At 41.1% G+C, this 21,152-nt stretch overlaps 2 protein-coding genes across 2 annotated transcripts in view; one reads left to right on the top strand and one right to left on the bottom strand.

Moving 5' to 3' along the window:
- The window catches only part of LOC143280821 (golgin subfamily A member 5-like), a 39,152-nt gene extending 21,725 nt beyond the window's left edge, over positions 1 to 17,427 (bottom strand). Inside the window, exons 1-10 of the mRNA XM_076585521.1 lie at positions 17,361 to 17,427; positions 15,219 to 15,890; positions 12,715 to 12,999; positions 11,190 to 11,409; positions 10,286 to 10,409; positions 9,828 to 9,924; positions 8,735 to 8,841; positions 6,593 to 6,760; positions 3,966 to 4,094; positions 3,388 to 3,486 (exon numbers count right to left, since the gene is read on the bottom strand). Of these exons, the coding sequence (XP_076441636.1) occupies positions 3,388 to 3,486; positions 3,966 to 4,094; positions 6,593 to 6,760; positions 8,735 to 8,841; positions 9,828 to 9,924; positions 10,286 to 10,409; positions 11,190 to 11,409; positions 12,715 to 12,999; positions 15,219 to 15,861 (1,872 nt within the window). The 5' untranslated portion in view covers positions 15,862 to 15,890; positions 17,361 to 17,427. The remainder of the gene's footprint in view (positions 1 to 3,387; positions 3,487 to 3,965; positions 4,095 to 6,592; positions 6,761 to 8,734; positions 8,842 to 9,827; positions 9,925 to 10,285; positions 10,410 to 11,189; positions 11,410 to 12,714; positions 13,000 to 15,218; positions 15,891 to 17,360) is intronic.
- Positions 17,428 to 17,462: 35 nt separating this feature from the next.
- LOC143281556 (uncharacterized) overlaps positions 17,463 to 21,152 on the top strand; it is a 31,809-nt gene continuing 28,119 nt past the window's right edge. The window contains exons 1-2 of the mRNA XM_076586783.1: positions 17,463 to 17,566; positions 18,999 to 19,090. Of these exons, the coding sequence (XP_076442898.1) occupies positions 17,544 to 17,566; positions 18,999 to 19,090 (115 nt within the window). The 5' untranslated portion in view covers positions 17,463 to 17,543. The remainder of the gene's footprint in view (positions 17,567 to 18,998; positions 19,091 to 21,152) is intronic.

Below are 21,152 nucleotides of genomic sequence, written 5' to 3'. Positions count from 1 at the left end.
GTGTCTCATTGGAAAGACAGTGCTTGAGAAGGAATGCCCATCTGTAACCACAGCAGTGGTTGTGTGTTGAGGCTGAAAGGATCAGGCAGGGAAGACCAAGTGCAGAAAGTGCTTTCAAACACCAACTGTTTGAGACGTTGATGCTGGATCTCTGTTCAAGCAAGGTGATGGGGCAAAGTGATGTGCTTGAATGCGGCATCTGCCGTGCTGATATGAGTGGGCAGAAAGGTACGCCCCTGTGGCTAATGGACGGTTCGTTGTGCTTTGTGAGATGCATCTGTCCTTGTCAATATGCCTTTCTCCCAAGTGTAGAGGAAAACAATTATGACCCAGGCATTCTCCTACTAGAGAGGAGTGGAAGAGATGGGCTTTTGTCTCCTGCCCAGAGGGCAGTTTTTGGGTCCGCTGAAACTTGGAAGGCAAAGATAGACACCCCTTCATGGGAGGGCTGGCTAAGATGTAGGGCCCATGTGGAGCTGTTGTCACAACCATAGTGGTGCAAACCAAGGGCTGTTGTAGGCAAGGGGGGAAGAAGGGATGCCTTACAAACTGGGAAGGAATGAAGGGCATGTGTGTCCGGAGTGGCACCTCTAAGTTGGACCGCCTTATCCCTCCTTGTACCAAGTTAGGGCATCTCCAGCCCTATGGTTGATTGCTGTAGGCAAATGAGTTGAGTTGCCTTGTCCCTCCCTGCACCAAGAGAGGGCATCCTTAGCCCTGTGGGTGGGAAGGGAGTGTGTGTGGGTCCCTAAGGACCAGCCACTACTAAAATGTGAAGGAGCATACATTCAGGCGTGAATGAGGCAGTTTTGTCTGTGAGTGCAGTCATCCTCCGAAAGCAAGGTAGGGATGAATTTATGAAAATGAATACATACATGTGCAAAGGGATTATAAACTTCCATCAACTCAAGTGATGATGTCAGAAATATGCCAATGACAAGAGATCGAGACACAAGAAATAAGTGGCTGTATAAGCATACGTGTAGTGTGCACAGATATACCCAGGTAAATGGTAAGTGTGCATAATCAGTAATGGAAAGGAATCTGTGTATGCACCTATATATGAGATGTACATACACATATGAATAAAGTGCCAGTACGTAGACGCAGAGAGTTCTGGGCATTGTGAACAGAAGGGCGCAAATGCAAGTGTGCCTATATTGTTATGCAGGGAATCTCAATGAATAGATGTCAATGAATAGAGAGGGAAATATAATTGTACATGTTAATATGAAAGTCGTATGAACCTATCCCGTAAGCGCACACACATGTATACCGAGGGATAAGTATACATCTATAAGTGTAAACAGAAATGTGTATAAATGTAGCAAGATATCTCATATATATATATATGTGTGTGTGTGTGTGTGTGTGTGTGTGTGTGTGCATATATATATATATATATATTTTTTTTTTTTTTTTTGTGGTTGTTGATTTTGATAATAAATCAAAAAGAATAGAAGGGGAAATATTGTGATTTATTTATAAGAGAATGGTAATAGGACTGGTTGCCTGCAGAGGGCTGTGTTCCTGTGTGGGGGGATGAAGAACCCAAAAGTTCAGTCGCCAATAGCCTGAGAAACAGCAAGAAAGGTGCAGTTGCTGTGCAAAGTTGTGTAAAGTCCATGAATGGGCATCAGGACCCAATGAGAAACCGAAGAAACATCGTTGGTGGACATCACAGGGGGCAGGAGTGACATGCTGTGTCGGTTACAAATACAGAGTTGTCTCCCTTGGCGCTGATATTCGGCGAAAAGGATGGCGTCTTTAGAGCACATATCCCCTGGTGTGACGTTTCCTCGCTGTAGAGGAAGGAGTGTCATGATGCGTGTGAGAGTCCGTGGTTCGATGCCACCATAACCGATACAGATGAATACAGCCGCAAGAGGAATAATTATAATGTCCCTTAGTGCCGTGGGCATCCCTACCCGAATCGGTCGCCATCGGATGCAAGACGGTCCGGACATGTGGCATGACGGCACCGTAAGCCAGTGTTATGGGCGTCGTGGGTGAGGGGGTAGCAAGTCTGTCGGCTTGCCATGGGATGTGCATCCCCCTGTAGGTGAACGGCGGTCCAATCTTGCGAATAGTTCCTGCGAGAGGACCGACGTTCAACTGTTGTGTGTTGACGGATAAAGAGATAGACAAGATCAGTCCGAGCACTGCTGAGTGGCAGGATCAGTTATCAAGAGGCACTCCAACGTGGAATTGCCGATATTAGTCTGGGTAACAGTGGAGATATGCAGTGGGGCAGAAAAAAGCAGCACTGCCGAAGTTCAATGGGCCGTGCATGCATCTGCTGTGTGGGCAAGGGGTGGAGCAGGCACTAGGTGTGGCACCAGTGCATAATTGCTGCAGCAAATTATGGGTTGCTGGTTGTTTGGTTGAGCAGCTTGCTGAGACGCCATTAGTGAATGGGAAACATCAGCAACCGGCGGTGTGGCAGATGGGGTCATCACCGCAAAGCTTGAAGGGCCTGTGCATGCACCCGCACTGTTGGCGAGGAGCCGTGCCGGTAAAGGGAAGTAACTGTGGCGGTCACTGGCAAGGGTGCCAAAGTAGGAGTCTCCCTTGGATCGGAAAATTGGGACAAGGGGAGGGTGCACGCGCATGGGCGAGCGTGTCCCCTAGTGGTCCACCTTCCTCCTTACACCTGGGGAGGGCATCCCTAAGCGCCTTGGTCGCCATAGGATCCGAGACGGAAGAGGCATGCCGCGTTTGGGGCGCGTGAGCCAATGTCACGGCTGCCGCCATGGACGCATCACACATAGGGCCCAGGGCCGAGAAACGCGGATCGCGTCAAGTTCGTTCGTGAATTGAAATGAATAGCATCAATGGCACCACTGACCTGAGTATGGGGTAATGTGCCCCTAGAAGTCGCCGGAGAAGGTGCAGGAGGTGGTGGAGTTCTGGAGTCGACCGGAGGGAGTGAAGGAAGTGGAGGAGGCGGCGGGTTGGCGTTGTTGAGAGGGCCAGAAATAGAGGGCCCAGAGTGTCCGCAGATCGATAGCGATCGCGCCTTAATTTTAGCCCGATCTCCCAATCGAACCATATAATTATGTGACCTGGCTGAAGGCAAAATTTGACAAAAAACAAGAACGCCAGAGAATCGACAGACAGACAGAAAATACGAAAAAAACTTAGCCGTATGAAGAGCACAGGAACAGGAGTCATAATGGCTGCCGGAAAAAGAGGGCGCTAGCCAGCGGGACAAAGGGGAGGTTACCTACTTCCGGGAGGTTATCGGCCGTAGTTTCGTTTTCTCCGCGTAGGCGAATAGTAGTTTGTACAGGACAGGAATGTCAGACCCCTGCCGGAGTCTGCACTAGTTGGGTCATGGTTAAGTATGTGTAATTAAAATAGATTTCAGAGACGTTTCTCACTCACCTGACTGCGCAGTTTCTCTATCTCTTTCTCTCGGTCACTGAGGCGGGTCTGGAAGTTGACTTTCTGTCTGTGAAGATCATCCAGAGTGTACTGCAAGTCCTGGCATTCACACACACACATAATCAACAAACTGTGAGCACAGAAACTCCCTCATCTGAAAGTCCTGGCAATCACATGTATGATGGTATTTTTGAAAACTGAAAGTGTATGTGTGTATGCACTGCATTTGTGTCAAATGTCAGTGACTGTGGAGTATGGTGTGCTTTGCAGCTGCGTGCATGTGAGCATGCATGGCATGTACACACTACATTGAATACATATATCAGTGAAAAAATATAGCGCACAAGCACATGTGGCCCACAAACCAAATCAACACAAACCCCTCAAAGATGACACATATCATAATCACTAAATCAACAAAATAATTAACTAAATAATAATTAACTAAATAATCAAAAATTACTAATGGAAACTGGATCAGACACACACACACCCCTAAAAACCCCCCACAAATACCCACACCCACACAACCCTACACAGCCACACACGCAGTGAGGGAACAAGCCCCCACAGAGCACCTGTTTCTGTTGCAGCAGTTCTTGTTCCACGTCGTGGCGGTGCCGTTTCTCCTGGGCTAGCTGGTCCTCCAGGGTCCTGATGCTGTCCTGTGCAATCCCCACTTCCTGCTGCAGCTGTATGTCCAGGTCCTGCCACAGGGCGTCAACGTGGATGACTGTACTCAACTCGACTTCATTTATTTATTGTCATGAAATCCTTAACTCTCTTTGGATGAAGGAATGCTCACGCATTCCTGCACAAAACATATTCGGATTCGGACGAAGGAATGGAATAGCATTCTCCGAAAGTAAAATTCCATCATACACTGTACACGTGATTTTTGTGATTAGCCAAGCAGAGTGCGCTATTCTGGGTCACTCCACAATCAAACAATATGATTGGTCAGCCTGGGATGTGTGGCCCATCTCACACACACGCTGACAAAGTCACTGACCGGTCGTCTGCTCGCGTGCCAGCCTGTTAGCAAAGCAGGCTCTTCTCAGAATGTTGTGAAGCGAACAAGGCAGTGACGACAATGTTTTAGTGTTGCCAAAGTACTTGAAATGCTACAAACTGAAGGGTCCGACATTGAAGAGGTGGATGATGATGAAGAAGAAAGCGAATTTAATGCAGAAAGCAAGCATGGGTATGGTGATTCGGGGTGAAAAATTGGCAGTATTTTCTACATATGGCAAAACTGTAAAAATAAGATGAAAAATTTGATTTTTTTTTTATATATGTAATAGCTCAACACGTAATAAATCAGTTCTGAAAGTTTCATTTTCTTACACAGTATTTTGTATTTTTTGTAATTTTTTTCCAAACCCTGTGGGGAAAAGCAAGGGAGAAAACTTGTCGTCCCGAGTGAATTAAGGATTAATAGACACAACAACAGTACAAAAGGAACAAAGAAAGGAATGGTCATCTAAGACGCATGCAATAATACATATTTGGCGAGTGTTTTTTGGAAGTCATCGCATCTGAATAAGTCGCTTGGTTTTAGGAAATTGTCTTGTATCTTTCTTATGATCACATCTGATAGATGACTAAACTGCTGTACTGTCATAATTAGATGGTTTAGCAAATTATGAAACAAAATACAAGAATCTGACAAACAGAATTTATCTTCAAAAACTTCACACATATTACATAACCTCACTTCACTTGGAATATTTGCACATCTTCCTTGTTCAATATTCAAATCATGTGCACTTATTCAGAGTTTACAAAGAGCTTGTTTGTGAACAGGATTGATTTTATCAGTTAGATAATTCTCAGTTTGATACTCGTTTCTTTTAATTTTTCATAGAAGTCTAATCTGTTGTATTCAGATTTTCTCTGTTTCCTAAATTGGATATATCTATTTTGTAGTTGTTGACATTGAGTAAATTTAAGTCTGCTGTTACTAAATGTAGACTGATCAATCCAAACATGACCAAACCCTACAATGTGAAGAATACTTTTTACAAATAGTATCCAGGGGTTTTCAATTGTATCTGGTTGGTTCATCATGGATATGGCTATCATCATGTGCATCCAGAATATGAATCCAGTGGCTAAGAACACTGCATGCAATTTGAATGTGTGTGTGGTTGTGTGTGTGGTTTTTTTTTTTTGATTGATTGATATGGATACTTATATAGTGCCTATCCTCAGTCGGAGACCAAGCTCTAAGCGATTTATAAACACGGGGTCATTTGCACAACAGGCTACCTTCCTGGGTAGAGCCGACTGACAGCTGCCACTGGACGCTCATCATTGGTTTCCTGTATCATTCAATCAGATTACAGGCACGCATCATACACACTCAGACATACATGTAACATTTTATGTGTATGACCGTTTTCTTTTTGTTTTGTTTTTGTTTTTTTACCCTGCCATGTAGGCAGTCATACTCTGTTTTCAGGCGTGTGCATACTGGGTATATTCTTGTTTCCATAACCCACTGAAAGCTGACTTGGATTACAGGATCTTTAACGTGCATATTTGATCTTCTGCGTGCGTATACACACGAAGGGGGTTCAAGCACCAGCAGGTCTGCACATGTCGACCTGGGAGATAGTAAAAATCTCCACCCTTTACCCAACAGGCGCAGTCACCAAGATTTGAACCCGGGACCTTCAGAACGAAAGTCCAACGCCTTAACCATTCGGCTGTTGCGCCCGTGTGTGTATGTCTGTGTGTGTGTGTGTGTGTGCGTGTGTGTGTGTTGTTGTCCTGTGTCATCCCCACCTGCTGTAATTTTAGGTTAAGATCCTGTCACAGCCACCACACACAGCTTGTGAACATGTGTGTGAGTGTAGGTTGAAGTCACACCAAGATGCCCTTAATTCTTTGTGTCTAGGTGTAATATTATACATACTATTATACGCAGAAACCCTGACCTCTGTGTGTGTGTGTGTGTGTGTGTGTGTGTGTGCATGCGTGTCTGTGTGTGTGTTTGTGTACTTAAATGTGCGCGTGTACGTGTGCATGTGTGTGTGTATAATTTTGTACATGTGCATAATTGTGTGCATGCATGTGCATACACATCCATGTGTATGCACTGATGTGTATATGTGTGTGTATGTATCTGTATTTCAGTGTGAGAGTGTGCGACCCGACACATCCCCAACCATTACAGCACCACCCCCTCACCTGCCCTCACCTGCAGCTCTGTGCGCATGCTGTCAACAGTCAGCTTGCTCTTCTGCAGCTCCTCTCGCAGCATGTCACGCTCCTGCTGCAAGGACTCAAATTCCAGGCTGGACACGCCCTCCACACTGCCCGACGCTTCCGACCCATCTCTCAGGCTAGTGATCAGTCGTTCCTTTGACTGCAACAGCCATAGCAAAGAATCTTGTTCACTCAGCCCTGATTACCTCACAGTCTGTACTAATGCAGTAAATCATGGACATTTGATTGAAGGTTAAAGGTCCCACATACTTTAACAGTGAATTCATGTCTGCTGTGTTTAGAAGACTAGGCACGGGAAGGCAGGACCCAATCTTCTCTTCCTCAACTAAAGTCAGGTTCCCAATCACACTAGGGTGGAGTGAAGACAATCAGCAGTGAAAGGCCTTTTCCCAAGGACACAACACCATGCCAAACTATGACCTCGGACTGATCACTGGTGAAAACTGAATCAAAGACCAATGCCCAACTAATTTGGCCACACATCTCAATAAAGCACAGAGCAGGTTTTTTTTTTTTTTTTTGTTTTTTTTTTTACATCTTTTGCGACATTTTTTTACCCTATATAAAGATTTTCTTTTTCTTTCAAAAAAATCGCAGTGCAGTTTCAAGTTCAACAAATAACTATGCTCATATTCGTCATTTACATATTCATATGCGTTTGATTGGGTGGTATTTCTTTGAAAAAAAAAAGAAAGAAAAAGCAGTGAGAAAAAGAATAAGCAAAAAAAAAAAAAAAAAAAAAATCATACAGCAATACATTCCTTTTCATGGATAACATAGCATCAATCTTATATGTTTTACAACTCACAATCTAGCAATTTCCAACAACCTCATTGGAATGTCTAGTTTTCCAACAGTGCAAATTTATTTGTTTGTTTTTCTTTTATCTTTACTGACTAAGCCACTAAAGACCATATCAATCACTTTGGAAAGCTTAGCATGCTTCATCTATTTCAGATGTGATCAGGACTGAAACTAAGAGAAGCCAGCTTTCATTTCTTAGATATCAAGCCTAAAGAATCTGTTTGATACTCAAGTCACTGAACACATAAATGCTTACCGCAAAATCTTAATATCACTAGTATCAGGAATACATTATATAAAAATCAGGAATAAAATGAAATTGTCTAGACTTTTCAGAAACACAAAATTCTTCTTTTTTTTCTTTTTTTAATTCAACATGATAATGACAGTCATGACCGCCATCATGACTAACAGAAAATTTGCACTTACAGAGTGTTTGTGAACACTGTTCTGGCGGTGGCGATACTGTTCGTTTTTGTTTGTTTTGTTTTTTTGTGGTGAGGGTTTCCTCTCCAATCTTTTTCACTTATGTGCATTCGCACACAATTCAACTTCCCACCCACCCCATAAGGTGATCCATGGCTGTAACAGGTTATTCTTGTTGATTCTGTGTTGTTGACTGTTGCAAAGAAAATATTTTCTGTTTAAATGTACATGCATGAACATGTGCATTTACGCACTATTCTGCATCAGGGAAAATTACTCTGAAACAGCTAGAAATCACAAAAACATGTACACAAACACATACTCACAAAAGCACTGCATGCACACACATACACACACACACACACACACAGAGGGTAACACATGCACCCATTCCTAAAATCCCTTTCCCTGCTGCAAATACACACACACACACACACACACACACACACACACATACACACACATCACAGATGTGCCATACATAGCCTGTTCTGATTTGCAAAATATTGTTCAGACAGATGTCAGGAGACAAACTGCAATAAAACAGAGTGGGCAGTAAGTGTTCTTGGTAAGTCCGCCTTCATGGTGGACCATTGTGCACCAACCACAGCTATGATTTTTTTCCCCTTGAGTTTGCAACTGCAGTCATGATTATCTTTTAAGAGAACCCTACAAAAGGCCAAAAGGCTGTTTTGTCTCATCGATTTGCTGAAAAAATCAATAAGTGAATGACTGGCTGCCACATCAATGACTCAATTCAAATTGATATGCCTCAATGACCAATGACCGACTCCAAATCTAAACCCTACATACTGAACAGCATCAGGAAAGTTAGGTAGGAGTGAAGAGATGTTAAGAGGAGAGTGTGTCCCCATCCAGTCACCTGCAGTATCCGTGAGGCTTTTTCCTTGTACTCTGCCATCTCCTGCCTGGTGGACTCCAGGACTGTCTTCACTGTCCTCAGCTGTCCGCTGGCCTCCGCCGCCTTGGCTGCTCAGTCAGGGAGGAAAGTGATTCAGTCAAGTATATAGTGGAACACAACCAATTACAGACACATGCACTCACGCGCATGCACACACACAGACATGCACACTCACAGATCTACACATGCACATGTGCACACACACAGACACATCCACTGAGTTCAGTTCAGTTTCTCGACAATAAATATATACTACACCACATCTGCTAAGCAGATACCTGACCAGCAGTAAAACCCAACATGCAAAATCAGGCCTTGAGGGTAAAAGAGGAGGGAGGGGGGTGGGGGGAATCATGAAAAGAAAAATTCTAAAAATTTAAACAAATATTTTCTTATAGAATAAAAACAAATTTCAAAGAAAAAAATCATAACAGTAACAATGATAATAAAAACTATGATTTTTTTTAATTTTAAATAAATGACATAAAACAATAATAATAAAAAAAATGAATACATGAGTAAATACAAAAATGTCAATACTTACAGTTACGTACATGAAAATATATTGCAGAGAATGATAAGTAGAAGGTAAAAGATGAAATAAAAAACATGAAAAAATGGGCCAAGCTCAGTGAAACCTATCGTGTGCACCCTCACACAAGCATGCACCGACCCAAGCATGAAAATGCACGCTCACAAACAGACACACAAACAAACACCTACTACAACTACTTTTATACTGGATTGTGTCTGCTAACTTCTTGTTGCACTATTGTTAGTTATTTTCATTATTTCAATAATCATCTCTTTACTTACTTAGCGACTGCAAGTAGTAATTTGGGACAACAATTTTTGGGGTTTTTTTTCTTTTTGTGTCCAATTCAGTAATTGTCCCCAGAACAAGTAAAAATTATCTGGGAAATTTGTCTGCACAGACACAGATACAGACACAGGCACACCACACAAAACTGCACTGACAATAAACACACATACAATCACACAAATAAGGAGAGTCCAGATCATTTCCCTCCAACATCAAGGGCACAAGACTCACCTTTCTCTTCAGAGATCCTTCTCTCAGCAGCAGTCAGTGCTTCAGCCAAAGATTTCTGTTCCTGTTCCATACGACTCTGTCGCTCTAAGGCCTCTTTCTGCCAGATGCCAAAAAAAAGAAGATACTTATCTTTTGATATTTTACAATCACAGCTTCAGTTTCAGTTCACCTAATTCTTTAGAATTAAATTCTGCACTGAGACCTCTGTCATTTACTCTTGAATTTAATGAGCTAATCTGCAAAAAACAGTAATTCTAATCAACAACCAACTTCATCTATTTCCAGTAACTGTCAGGAGATATTTACTTCATTTCAGTGCCTTTAGGCTAGAGCCAGCTGAAACCAAAATCCAAGATATAAAGGTACTGTAAACATGACTGGCATGATTTGAGGGGATAGGGGGACCATCCAGACCACACAGGACATGAAAACAGGAAGACAGCTGAGGACCCCAGTACCTGATACACAGCATGGGTGTGCTGTTCCCTCACAAGCAGAGACTCCATGTCTGTCAGTTTCTGGTGCAGTGAGTCCATGGCCTGGCTCTGAGCACCCCTGCTGCTGCTCTGCTCTTGTAAAAACCTGACAACACATCACAGGCACCACTCATCAAGCTGCAACTGTGTGTATACACAGGTATGCCATTGCTTCCAAACAAGTTTATCTATAAGTCCAGATCTGAAGCTAAAATGGCCATTTTATGCAAAGCTTCAGTGTTTATCAACTCTTGCATTCAGTTCTCTTGCAGTAAACAGTTTGTTTATCGTTTTTGGAGAGAAATTCAGTGTGCACTCTCTGTAATGGGCACAAGTACTGCTGAGCAATATATATCCCCTCACTGTTATAACCGCTCCTTTTCTTTGTTCTCAGTGCATACATCTGTAGAACGAACACGAGGTTAAGACATGGACTCACTTTGTTTACACAAGTGAGTAAAAGATGAATGAGAGAGAGAGAGAGAGAGAGAGAGAGAGAGAGTGTGTGTGTGTGTGTGTGTGTGATTATTTTCATGTGTGTGTATATGGATGTGTGTTATTGTGCATAATGTGTGTGTGCATCTGTGCATGTGCATGCATTTGATTTTGTGCATGTGTGAGCATTTGTGTGCGAGCATATGTATGCACATGTGTGTACCTATGTACAAGCACCTGTGCATACGCATGTGTGTGAACGTACATGTGCTGCATGTGAGTGTGCGTGCATATCTCTGAACGTCTCCCTTGTGAACCTCCTCATGAAAAGCAACACAGCCAGAATGTTCCTAAGTTCCTCCTCGTCCAAACCAACACAGCCGCAGATTTGTTTCCCCCATACCACCAGCCTCCCCCCTCCACCTCCCCCACCCCCCTCTCCCCTACCCACCTGTCATGCTCAGTCTGCAAACTCTCCACCTCTCGCTGCCGACTGGAGGCACCACGGTCTGCCTCCTCCAGTTGCAGTCGCAGGATGGCCAGCTGCGAGTCCTTGGCATGAACAGCCTCCTGCAGGTCCACCTCCCGCGCCTGCAGCTCATGCACCAGCTGGCTGTGAAGGGACGTACTGTTCATGTGTTCCGACAGCTTCTCCTTTGTCTTCACCAGCTCTGTTAATCAAAGAACAATTGAGACAAGGCCTTCAAGACTTTTAAGTATGATAACTTAATCCAACAAACTTAATCCAACAAAGGAATCATGAAACAAGAGAGACAAATCTTTCTGTGTTCAAGACTCAAGATGTGTGATGACTACTTCATCCAATTGAGGAATCATGAAAACAAACAACAGTGAAAAGAAAAACATGTGAAAAAAAAAAAAAAGATACACCTTTTGATGTGAACTTGACCTCTGACCTCTGAATTTAAAACACATTTATGTTCTGGTCAAATCAAACTGCAGTGCCATGTTTAATGAAAACTGGATGAAAAGTTCTATCATGCTTCTGGTCTGAAGGTCCTTGGGAAGGGAGAGGATATATGTGGGGGGCTGTTTGTGGTGCTTCTGATTGTTGTCCAGTGCAATGTTACAAAAAATCAGAGACACTGACTGATCATATTACCAATGAACAACTCAACAAATGTGCCAAACAATCACGCAACACTTTGGACCGCATCTAGACATGCTGACATCAGTTAAGTAAAAAAATAAATAAATAAAAAATAAAATAAAAAAAATCTACACTGATATGACCATGTAAAAAGATCCAATGGCCTCAGAGGGAAATGGAGGGGAAGACCAAAAATGATGGACTGACAACATTGCAAAATGGATGGGAAAACCATTTGTACAGTTCCAGGCTTTGGCATACAAACAACAGACCTGGAGAAATCTAGTTAACAGATAAACAGTTCCTCACACATGAACAGAGAATATTTCTTAAAAAGCATATGAATGTGCATCCCTGTCTCCAACCCCAGCTCCACCTTAAACGAAAAAAAGTATGAAATTAAGAAAAGTGACAAGAAAAAAACAACAGAAACATAACTCAACTGGCATTGCAAATTTAGCCAAATGCATCGCAAGTAGTTATTCTGCCATATATACAGATGTGGTATGTAGACTGCAACTGTTACTGTTAGGAAGTCCACCCACCCCTACCATTTTTCTCTCCCCCCCCCCCATGCCCCCCCTCCCCCACCCTACTGGTAAGTAGTGTCTTGAAGGCTAGACCAACAGCAGCCTTCAACAACACGACAGTTTTCATCGACATACTGATGTTGGTCGTCTAGTGGAAGAAGAAGAAGAAGAAGAAGAAGAAGAAGAAGAAGTGTTATGGTGGTGATGATTCTGAAGAGAAAATTCAAACAAAATAAAACAAACACACACACACACACAGAGACCCCCCCCCCCCCCCCCACCTAAAAAATAAAATAAAAACCCCAATAAAATCAAATGAAGATGTTCACACTCGCCAGACTGAGATTTTTTGGCATGATCGATGAGTGAACTGATCTCCTGGTTGAGAGACGCCACCTCGTTCTTCAGCAGCCCATTCTCTAGCTCCAGGGCTGAGACTGATAGGCCAGCCTCCCTGTCATTGTGGTTGTCATGGTGATGGTGGTGGTGCTCCGTCTCCCCACCACTGCTGATACTGCCTGCAGGACTTTCCTTCATGGCATCCGCCAAGGCATCTGGGTCAGCAGATTCATGGGAGTAGGTTGGACTGCCACGCTGGTTGTTTTCCATCGGTTCTACCTCTGAACACAGACATAATTCACATAAACTGGTTGCTCATCAGTCATTGGGACCTCTTGTGAACTAAGAGTAGTGAGATTTGAGTGGTGGACTGGGTACTCATTTTTTGGATGAGGTAATAAAAACTAAGGTCATATTGCTACATGCACTAAAAATGCACTTAAAAGAATGCTACAAAAGAGGTTGGCACAAACCTGTAAAAAAATCCACTTAGATAGTGAAACAAATCCTCAAGCAGACAGAAAAAATCAGAAGAAGAAGAAAAAAAAAAAGGTGGGTGGATGCTGCACTGTTGGTGACATCAGACATGCTCTACCTGAGGACCACAGCCAAAATTTCCTACTGTCTAACTGAGGAATCTATTGTGACAAAAAATAACGAACACTTTTAAGTTTAATACTTTCACTTTCAGTGCCAAGCCCATTTTATGCTCAGTGACAACTATTTGCCAAGGAATGTTTTGGTCAGAGGATATATATTTTTTAATTCTAGCACTCAAACTACTAAACAAAAGTTTATATAACTTTATCCTACACTTTTCTTATATGAAAGTAAACACACTATCCAATTATGACAGTTTGACTTTTGCATCAATCAAATGATCTTGCTTTCAAAAAATTCCTAAAATGACAAGGATGGAAATTTCCATGGGGCACTTTTTTGCACACTGGAACTGGAAGGGGACATAAATTTCCTTCCTGGCACACTCAAGGGTCTAGGAAAATATTCATTGCCTTCTGTTGCATTGCCTTCTCTTGCAACAATTTTGACAAAGGTCAGTAAAATCATTTGAGTCAAGATTACAATGTAGTTAACTCAAATTGGTAAGGAGTAATCAGTCTTTAATGTTTCATGTTTGTTATTTATCATCATCGTCTTATTTATTTATTTATTTATTTATTTATTATTATTACCTTTTTTTATTATAATTATTATTTATTTATTTATGTACGCTTATAGTTGACTTATTCACGTTTTTGCGCCTTATACATATTATTAGTAGTGGTAGTAGTAATTTTTTTTTTTTATGTATTTATCTATTATTTATTCACCCTTTTTTTTTTCTCAAGGCCTGACTAAGCATGTTGGGTTACGCTGCTGGTCAGGCATCTGCTTGGCAGATGTGGTGTAGCGTATATGGATTTGTCTGAACGCAGTGACGCCTCCTTGAGCTACTGAAACTGAAACTCATGTTTGTTCTTTAAACACATGCCAGAAACTGAGACAGAGCTTGTTGTTATGCTGATTGACTTAATGCTGCTAACATTTTTATTTCTCCTTTATCAGTTAATTGTTAAATTCATCATCAACAACAACAACAAAAACAAAAAAACATGTCTATTGATATCATGTGCCCCTCTGAAATACCAGTACAGAGACTGAGAGAGTAAGGAAGATCTCTAGAACAGCTTGTGTGTGCCATTTAATTACTGAACCAATAACTTACAAAAGCAGACCTGTATGTTTGGTATAATTTGTCCATATAGTGTTTTTTTGTTTTTGTTTTTAGCGTGCGCGTGCTAATGTGTGAGTGTGTGTGTGTGTGTGTGTGTGTGTGTAAGAGTGTGTGTGAGTGAGTGTGTGTGTGTGTGGGGGGGGGGAGGTTGTCAGCTTTTGTTTACATGTACTTGTTTTTTTCATTTTTAGTGTTATTTGTGTGTGTGTGTGTGTGTGTGTGTGTGTGTGTGTGTGTGTGTGTGCAGAGTTTGAATTTAGTGGGTGCCTGAGTGCAAATGCTACGAAAAGTTGGCTGGGGCACGTAAATTTTCTGTTGAGAGTGCCCAGTTGGCACTCAAAAATTGATAGAGGCGAAAGAAAATTAAAAGACACACCAAGAAAGCAAGCTTGAACACAGTCAACTGAAATGTAAAGTGTCATCCACTGCAGCTCGCTTCACGGAGCAACATCTTTGCTCGTGCGCGATCGGATGTTGACGTTCATGGCGTGTTAACACTGAACGATGTTTCCCATCTTCAATGTTAAAAGAAAGGCTCCTGAAGCAGAGACAAAAGTTCAGGATATGTGTGCATATGATAGGTTAAAAGTAAAAGGCCTCCAACCTTGATCACTGGTGAACACAGGATCAGACGTCAAATGGTTGACTCTGCCTTGGCACCTCCTGTTACTTGTGTAAGCATACATATATGAGCATGTTTAAATGCATTACACATTTGTGTGCATGTTAAAACACTTGATAAAACTTAAAAAAAACATCACTCACCAGCTGATTCAGCAGCTGATACAGTCTGTACAGCTTCTGTGTTGTCATCCCCCATGCTCCACCCTCCACTGCCCCACGCACTGGCACACTCACTCTGTCCCAAAAAAGGTGGTGCCACACCTTTCATACTATTACGCCTTGAACTTGAAGATGACTCACTGTCACTCTGTCTTGACTGCTGTTTCACATTTACAGGGGTCACTCTCTTTCTGTTCCCTTCCATGGGGTCCTTACTGTTAAGAAAGTCAAACAGGGCTTCATCAGACTCTGGCTGCTTCATATTGCTTTGCTTAGTCACAGCTGGTGCCACATCTCCGGCAGTCCTTGCAGTACTAACAGTAACAGTTGAAGAAGAAGTAACAGCTGATTTCAAGTTGGGTTTTGGGGTGGATGTGGTTGTGGGTTGAACAAACCTACTACTAGTGTTGTTCAAGCTCACAGGGAAACTGGCTGAGGGAGAAACAGGTTTGTAAGTTCTGTGTGATGATGACTGGTAGCTCAGGTGATCTGATGTCACAGAGGAGGATGGATCCACCCTCTTGCTTTTGGTCTCCTCCTCAATGTGGAACGCCTCTGCAGCTGATTTGTCCAGACGGTTGAGGAAGTCCTCTGCTTTCCCTGTCACGGCTGAGAGCCAAGACATCTTGGATCTGTTTTGTTTGGTGCTCCTGTCTGAAAAGCAACAACAAATGTTGTCCTAAGTCAGATATATAATGTCAAATAGATTCATCTTGACCTTGATAGGTACTACTGACACAATCAGACAATACTGACAGACACTGAGACAGTCCAATAGAGAATGCAGCTGTTGACAGTACAATAGTACATATTACATGATCAAGATGCTGGTGAGTCTGGATTTGACTTTTCAGTCACACATGGGATCATGACCTTGTAATTTTTTTTTTTTTAACACCCCATTTGATCTTGAATGGTGTTCTGGGTGCTAATACAACTCATCTATTAACAGTATAGCCCAGTGGTTAAAGCACTGGACTTTCAATCTGTAAGTCTGGAGTTTGAATCTTGGTAACAGCGCCTGGTAGGTAATGGGTGGAGATTTTTCCAATCTCCCAGGTCAACATAATAAGCACAGACCTGCTAATGCCTGAAACTCCTTTGAGTGTGCATGCAGAAAATCAAATATGCACGTTAAAGATTCTGTAATCCATGACTGTGTTTGGTGGGTTATGGAAACGAAGTAGCTGGGCGTCGATCCCCGATGGATACGAAGCTTGGTGTTTTGTGGATTTCCTGATGACAATGTCATTAATGACATCGATAATTGTTATACCTACATACGATGATTTTGGTGGGATTGAGTTTATTGGTCAACAAAAAAAGTAGTGGGAGTTTGCTGGTAATTTTGGTGGGAGATATGGCAAGTCAGGAAGATGTGCTGAGGGTCACGTGACCAATCTGTGGATCAAGAGTCTGATTTCAGGTTGGACTTTTCTGTAGTATGTGGTTCTATTAGCCATTGGTGAAAAGTTCATGCAGGACAAGCTCAAGAATCAAGAAAGGTCCGTATTGACTTTCAATGATCGAGAATTCAACTTCATATCCGATGATTTTGCGGGACCGATGCCGAGCAGTTCGTTGCATATCGATCCAGGATCGATGCCCAGCGCCGGCCCTATCACGAATATTCCTAGCATACATCAAGTCAACCGTAACAGAGGCATCGACAAGTCGATGTTGATGGTGTAACTGAAAGAGAGAAAAAAAGAAGAAGAAAAAGGGATTTAGCGCACGTTAGAATTTCAACAGAGTAACTTCAGTAAGACCACCATAGGCCCCGCCTCAATCACAGTCGGACAGAGAAGTCGGAAGACCGAGACTGCTGATGGAGGACCACTAGCTTTTCTAAATCGACCTCACTCCTCCCTTCTATTTCAAATATTTTGCACGACGAATATTTTTTGGTTTTGTTTGTTTGTTTGTTTGTTTATTGTTTTTTATGACTGCACTCAACGCGTCTTTGAACACCAGTTTCACAAGTGAAGTTGAGAGGGGGTGGGGGGAAGAGCTGTTATTTTTCTGCAGAAGATGGCATTAACAGATAAAATGTGGAATACGGGAGCCCTATTATTATTAAATACAAGAACATAACAATTTCGGGTATTAAGAACAATAACCCACCAGTAAAATGTATTCTTACGTCGAACAGACAATACGGAAAACCAAAACAATCAGACGTGGATGTAAGGTTATGCGCATGTATAAAGCTACATCCGCTTCCTTCCGGTGTAAACTTCACGTGGAAGCAACGCAAACAAGATAGTATTGTTGTTAATCGTTCAACTTAAAGAGGACGGAGTTACAATGAAGACTGTAGCTTTGATTAGGTGAGCCAGTTATATGCATATGAAAACATCTCAATTCAACAACAGAGTGGTTATTGTTTTATTTGCTGGTATTATGTTTTGTCATTCGAGTCGGTGTCTTGTGTGTGTGTGTGTGTGTGTGTGCACTCTCTCTCTCTCTCTGTCTCTCTCTGTCTCTGTCTCTCTCCCTCTCTCTCTCTCTCTGTCTGTCTCTGACTGTCTGTCTGCCTGTCTGCCTGTCTGTCTGCCTCTCTCTCTTTCTCTCTCTCTCTCTTTCTGTCTCTCTCTCTCTTTCTTCGCGTGTATAAAATATTACCAGCGGTGACCATTTTCATGTAATTTTTCTTTGTGTGTGTGTGTGTGTTTTGTTTTTTCTTTTTTTTTAATCTTTTTTTGTTGTTTTTTTGTTGTTGTTTTTTGCCCAGAGGGCTGAATGTAAGAAAATGAAAATAAAAAAGAAGTAATCATCCTTAAATTCCACTATCCTCATGAAATAAAATTTGTTTCGTTTCGTTTATCATGGACAACAAAGAACATGTGTTACTGTCAAAAAAAGTGGCATATATTATTGCTGAGAGAATCATGATTAATCAGTACCTTGTTATTTCCTATGACTGCTACTGACAAGTATGCTAGTCAGTAAAGGGTGGTTACCTCACTGAGATAAGACAGACCTTACAAGTTACAAGTCAGTATGTCAGTCACCATTCTTTAACCGAAGTTCTTCCTCTTTATTTGTAGAATGATTTTGGTGTCTTCAATGGTGCATTAAAGTTATCTGTCTAAGATCTAAATTAGTTGAAAATTTTGTAGGCTGTCTTGAAAACTGCATTTGTTGAAAACAGCATGGTGGTCAAGCCTTTTCGTCATCTACTGTACTTCAAATATGGAACTCTTTGCCTCACCACGTCCGTCACAGCCCCTCACTGCCTTCCTTTAAATTTAACTTCAATACTTTCCTCTTCCAGCAAGATTTCCTCTAGACCTCTTACATACATGAAACTGAAAGTTGTTAGTTAATTGTGTAGGTATATTTGTTACGCTGTATTTTTTGTGTGTCAAATGTATGTATGTATGCATGTATGTATGTTTGTATTGTAAGTTCAAATTTGTATGTGCATATTATTATATATGTTTATTGTGCATGATTGTGAGTTGAGGACTGAGTGTGTTTCGTATGTTTGTCTGTGTGGATTGTAAAGTGCTTTGTGCAGTGAGGAAGCTCTGATAAATGTCCAGTTATTCTTATTATATGTGCATATATATAACTAATAAGAAGAAAGGTCTGCTTGAATGAGCTGGTGAAGCATTCAAATTGATTGCTATACTCCCCCCACCTATAGTCCACAACTATCTATAAACAAATATATGCAACACCACATACTACAGAATTTTAGCAGTCAAGAGATTAACAGTTTAAATCTAGTTTGATGCAAAGTATTTTCCCCTGCAGTGGCGGCAAGGACAGCTGCTTCAACATGGTGCAGTGTGTGGCAGAGGGTCATCACATCGTGGCTCTGGCCAATCTCCAACCTCAGGACAAAGGTCAGTGATCAGGATTTGGATATAAATAACAATGATGATGATGATGATAACAATAATGATGAATGGTTATGATGATATAGGTCAGTGATCAGGATTTGGATATGAATAACAATGATGATGATGATAACAATAATGATAAATGGTTATGATGATATAGGTCAGTCATCAGGATTTGGATATAAATAACAATGATGATGATGATGATAACAATAATGATGAATGGTTATGATGATATAGGTCAGTGATCAGGATTTGGATATGAATAACAATGATGATGATGATAACAATAATGATAAATGGTTATGATGATATAGGTCAGTGATCAGGATTTGGATATAAATAACAATGATGATGATGATGATAACAATAATGATGAATGGTTATGATGATATAGGTCAGTGATCAGGATTTGGATTATAACAATGATGATGATAACAATTATGATGATAATAATGGTAATGATGATATTGATAATAATGATATTGATATTATTATTATTGTTGCTGTTGCTCTTGTTATCATTACTACTGTTAAGTTTATTATTCTTATTGTTATTGAATGTATTTTTGCAGCCTTAAATCTTATGCAGAATCAGATCAAACTACTACTACGTACCACTGCTACTGATGATAATTCATTTTTATAGTGCTTTTATACAAGCTGAAGAACTATTCTAAGTACTTTGTAAATACATACAATAAAATAGGGAGAGAGAGATTTAGAAAAGAATAATATAAATAATTAATACAAACACATTCATTGCATTGATTCTATAAAAACACAGTTTACAAGACCAACAAATATATACTATCCTACACTCCCTCAGACATACATTAAAACCTTAGTAAACAACTAAAATAAGAGCAATAACAATTAACTGTGTATACATGAGCAGTATCCACATTTTTACCAGTGCACTCATCTATATATGTATAAGAAGCATGGTTGTAATTTACATACAAGGGATTTATACAATAAATTGAATAATTGAACTCCCCTCTACTGCACTCTACCTCTTCGTCCACCATTTCCATTCTATTGAATTGTTCATCACACACACTCTCTATTGTCATAAACTGAGACAGTAACAGCACTAGTGATTTATGGCAGATATTTCATGATGAGGAAAGTTTTCAGATTTGCTTTGAAGGTAGAACTAGAAAGATGAGTTGTTTGAAAATAAAGCAATGGGTGGAGAGTTCCATGTTTCTGGACTGAAGACAGAGAATGACCTCCTTCCACAGGATTTAAGGAAGTATCGGGGAACATTTAACTGGGAGGTGTCTAGAGATGTAAATATTCTGTAGGCAAGTATGGATTGAGAAGTTCAGAGAGATAAGAGGGCATTGTGTCACAATTGAGGCACTAGAAACTGAGAGAGTCATAACTCTGAAACAAAGGGATGAAAGACAACACATACAGATCATACATGTAGATATGTTTATTTTCTATAAGAGGCTAGAGGAACCATGGACAGAAAGAGGGTATAGAGGAGCTATTTTGAAAAGAGGTATGTTTCAAGGCCAGACTTGAAAGAGCTTAGTGCATGGATGTGACAAAGTTATGACATAAATTTGCATCCCTGACATGGAAAGGATGCACTCCATGTTCACTGAGCTGGTCCATGGGACATTCTGAAAAACTGTAGGACAAACACCTAAAAAAGAAAAAAAAAAAAGGTTAACAGAGCTTCAGTCTGGATTTTATGTATGTAACAATGTATATATTTGATCATAATGTGCAGCATCACACTTTGTGACTCTTGAAGGCAGTCTGAGACCCCTTAGAATTATGGTAAAACAGTTTGGTGGTGAACAATTCTTTCTTTATATTTCAGCAGCTTGAACCATCATTTATGATCATATGAATGTATAGCCTTACAGTACTGGAAATTTTCATAGATTTTCTTATCAAATAACAATTTTAATGATGCAAAATTTGCTGCATGATGATAATGAAACAAGAGTATGTGGCCAAAGCCACACTGTGGATCTCTTTAGACTGCTACTCCTCCATGTTCACCCATCATGTTTGTTTCAGAATTGCTGTCCATATCTACCTC

This window comes from Babylonia areolata, chromosome 4 (genome assembly GCF_041734735.1).
Source record: "Babylonia areolata isolate BAREFJ2019XMU chromosome 4, ASM4173473v1, whole genome shotgun sequence".
Classification (NCBI taxonomy): domain Eukaryota; kingdom Metazoa; phylum Mollusca; class Gastropoda; order Neogastropoda; family Buccinidae; genus Babylonia; species Babylonia areolata.
Note: the sequence above shows the minus strand (reverse complement) of the source record. Positions and strands in the feature narration are given on the sequence as shown.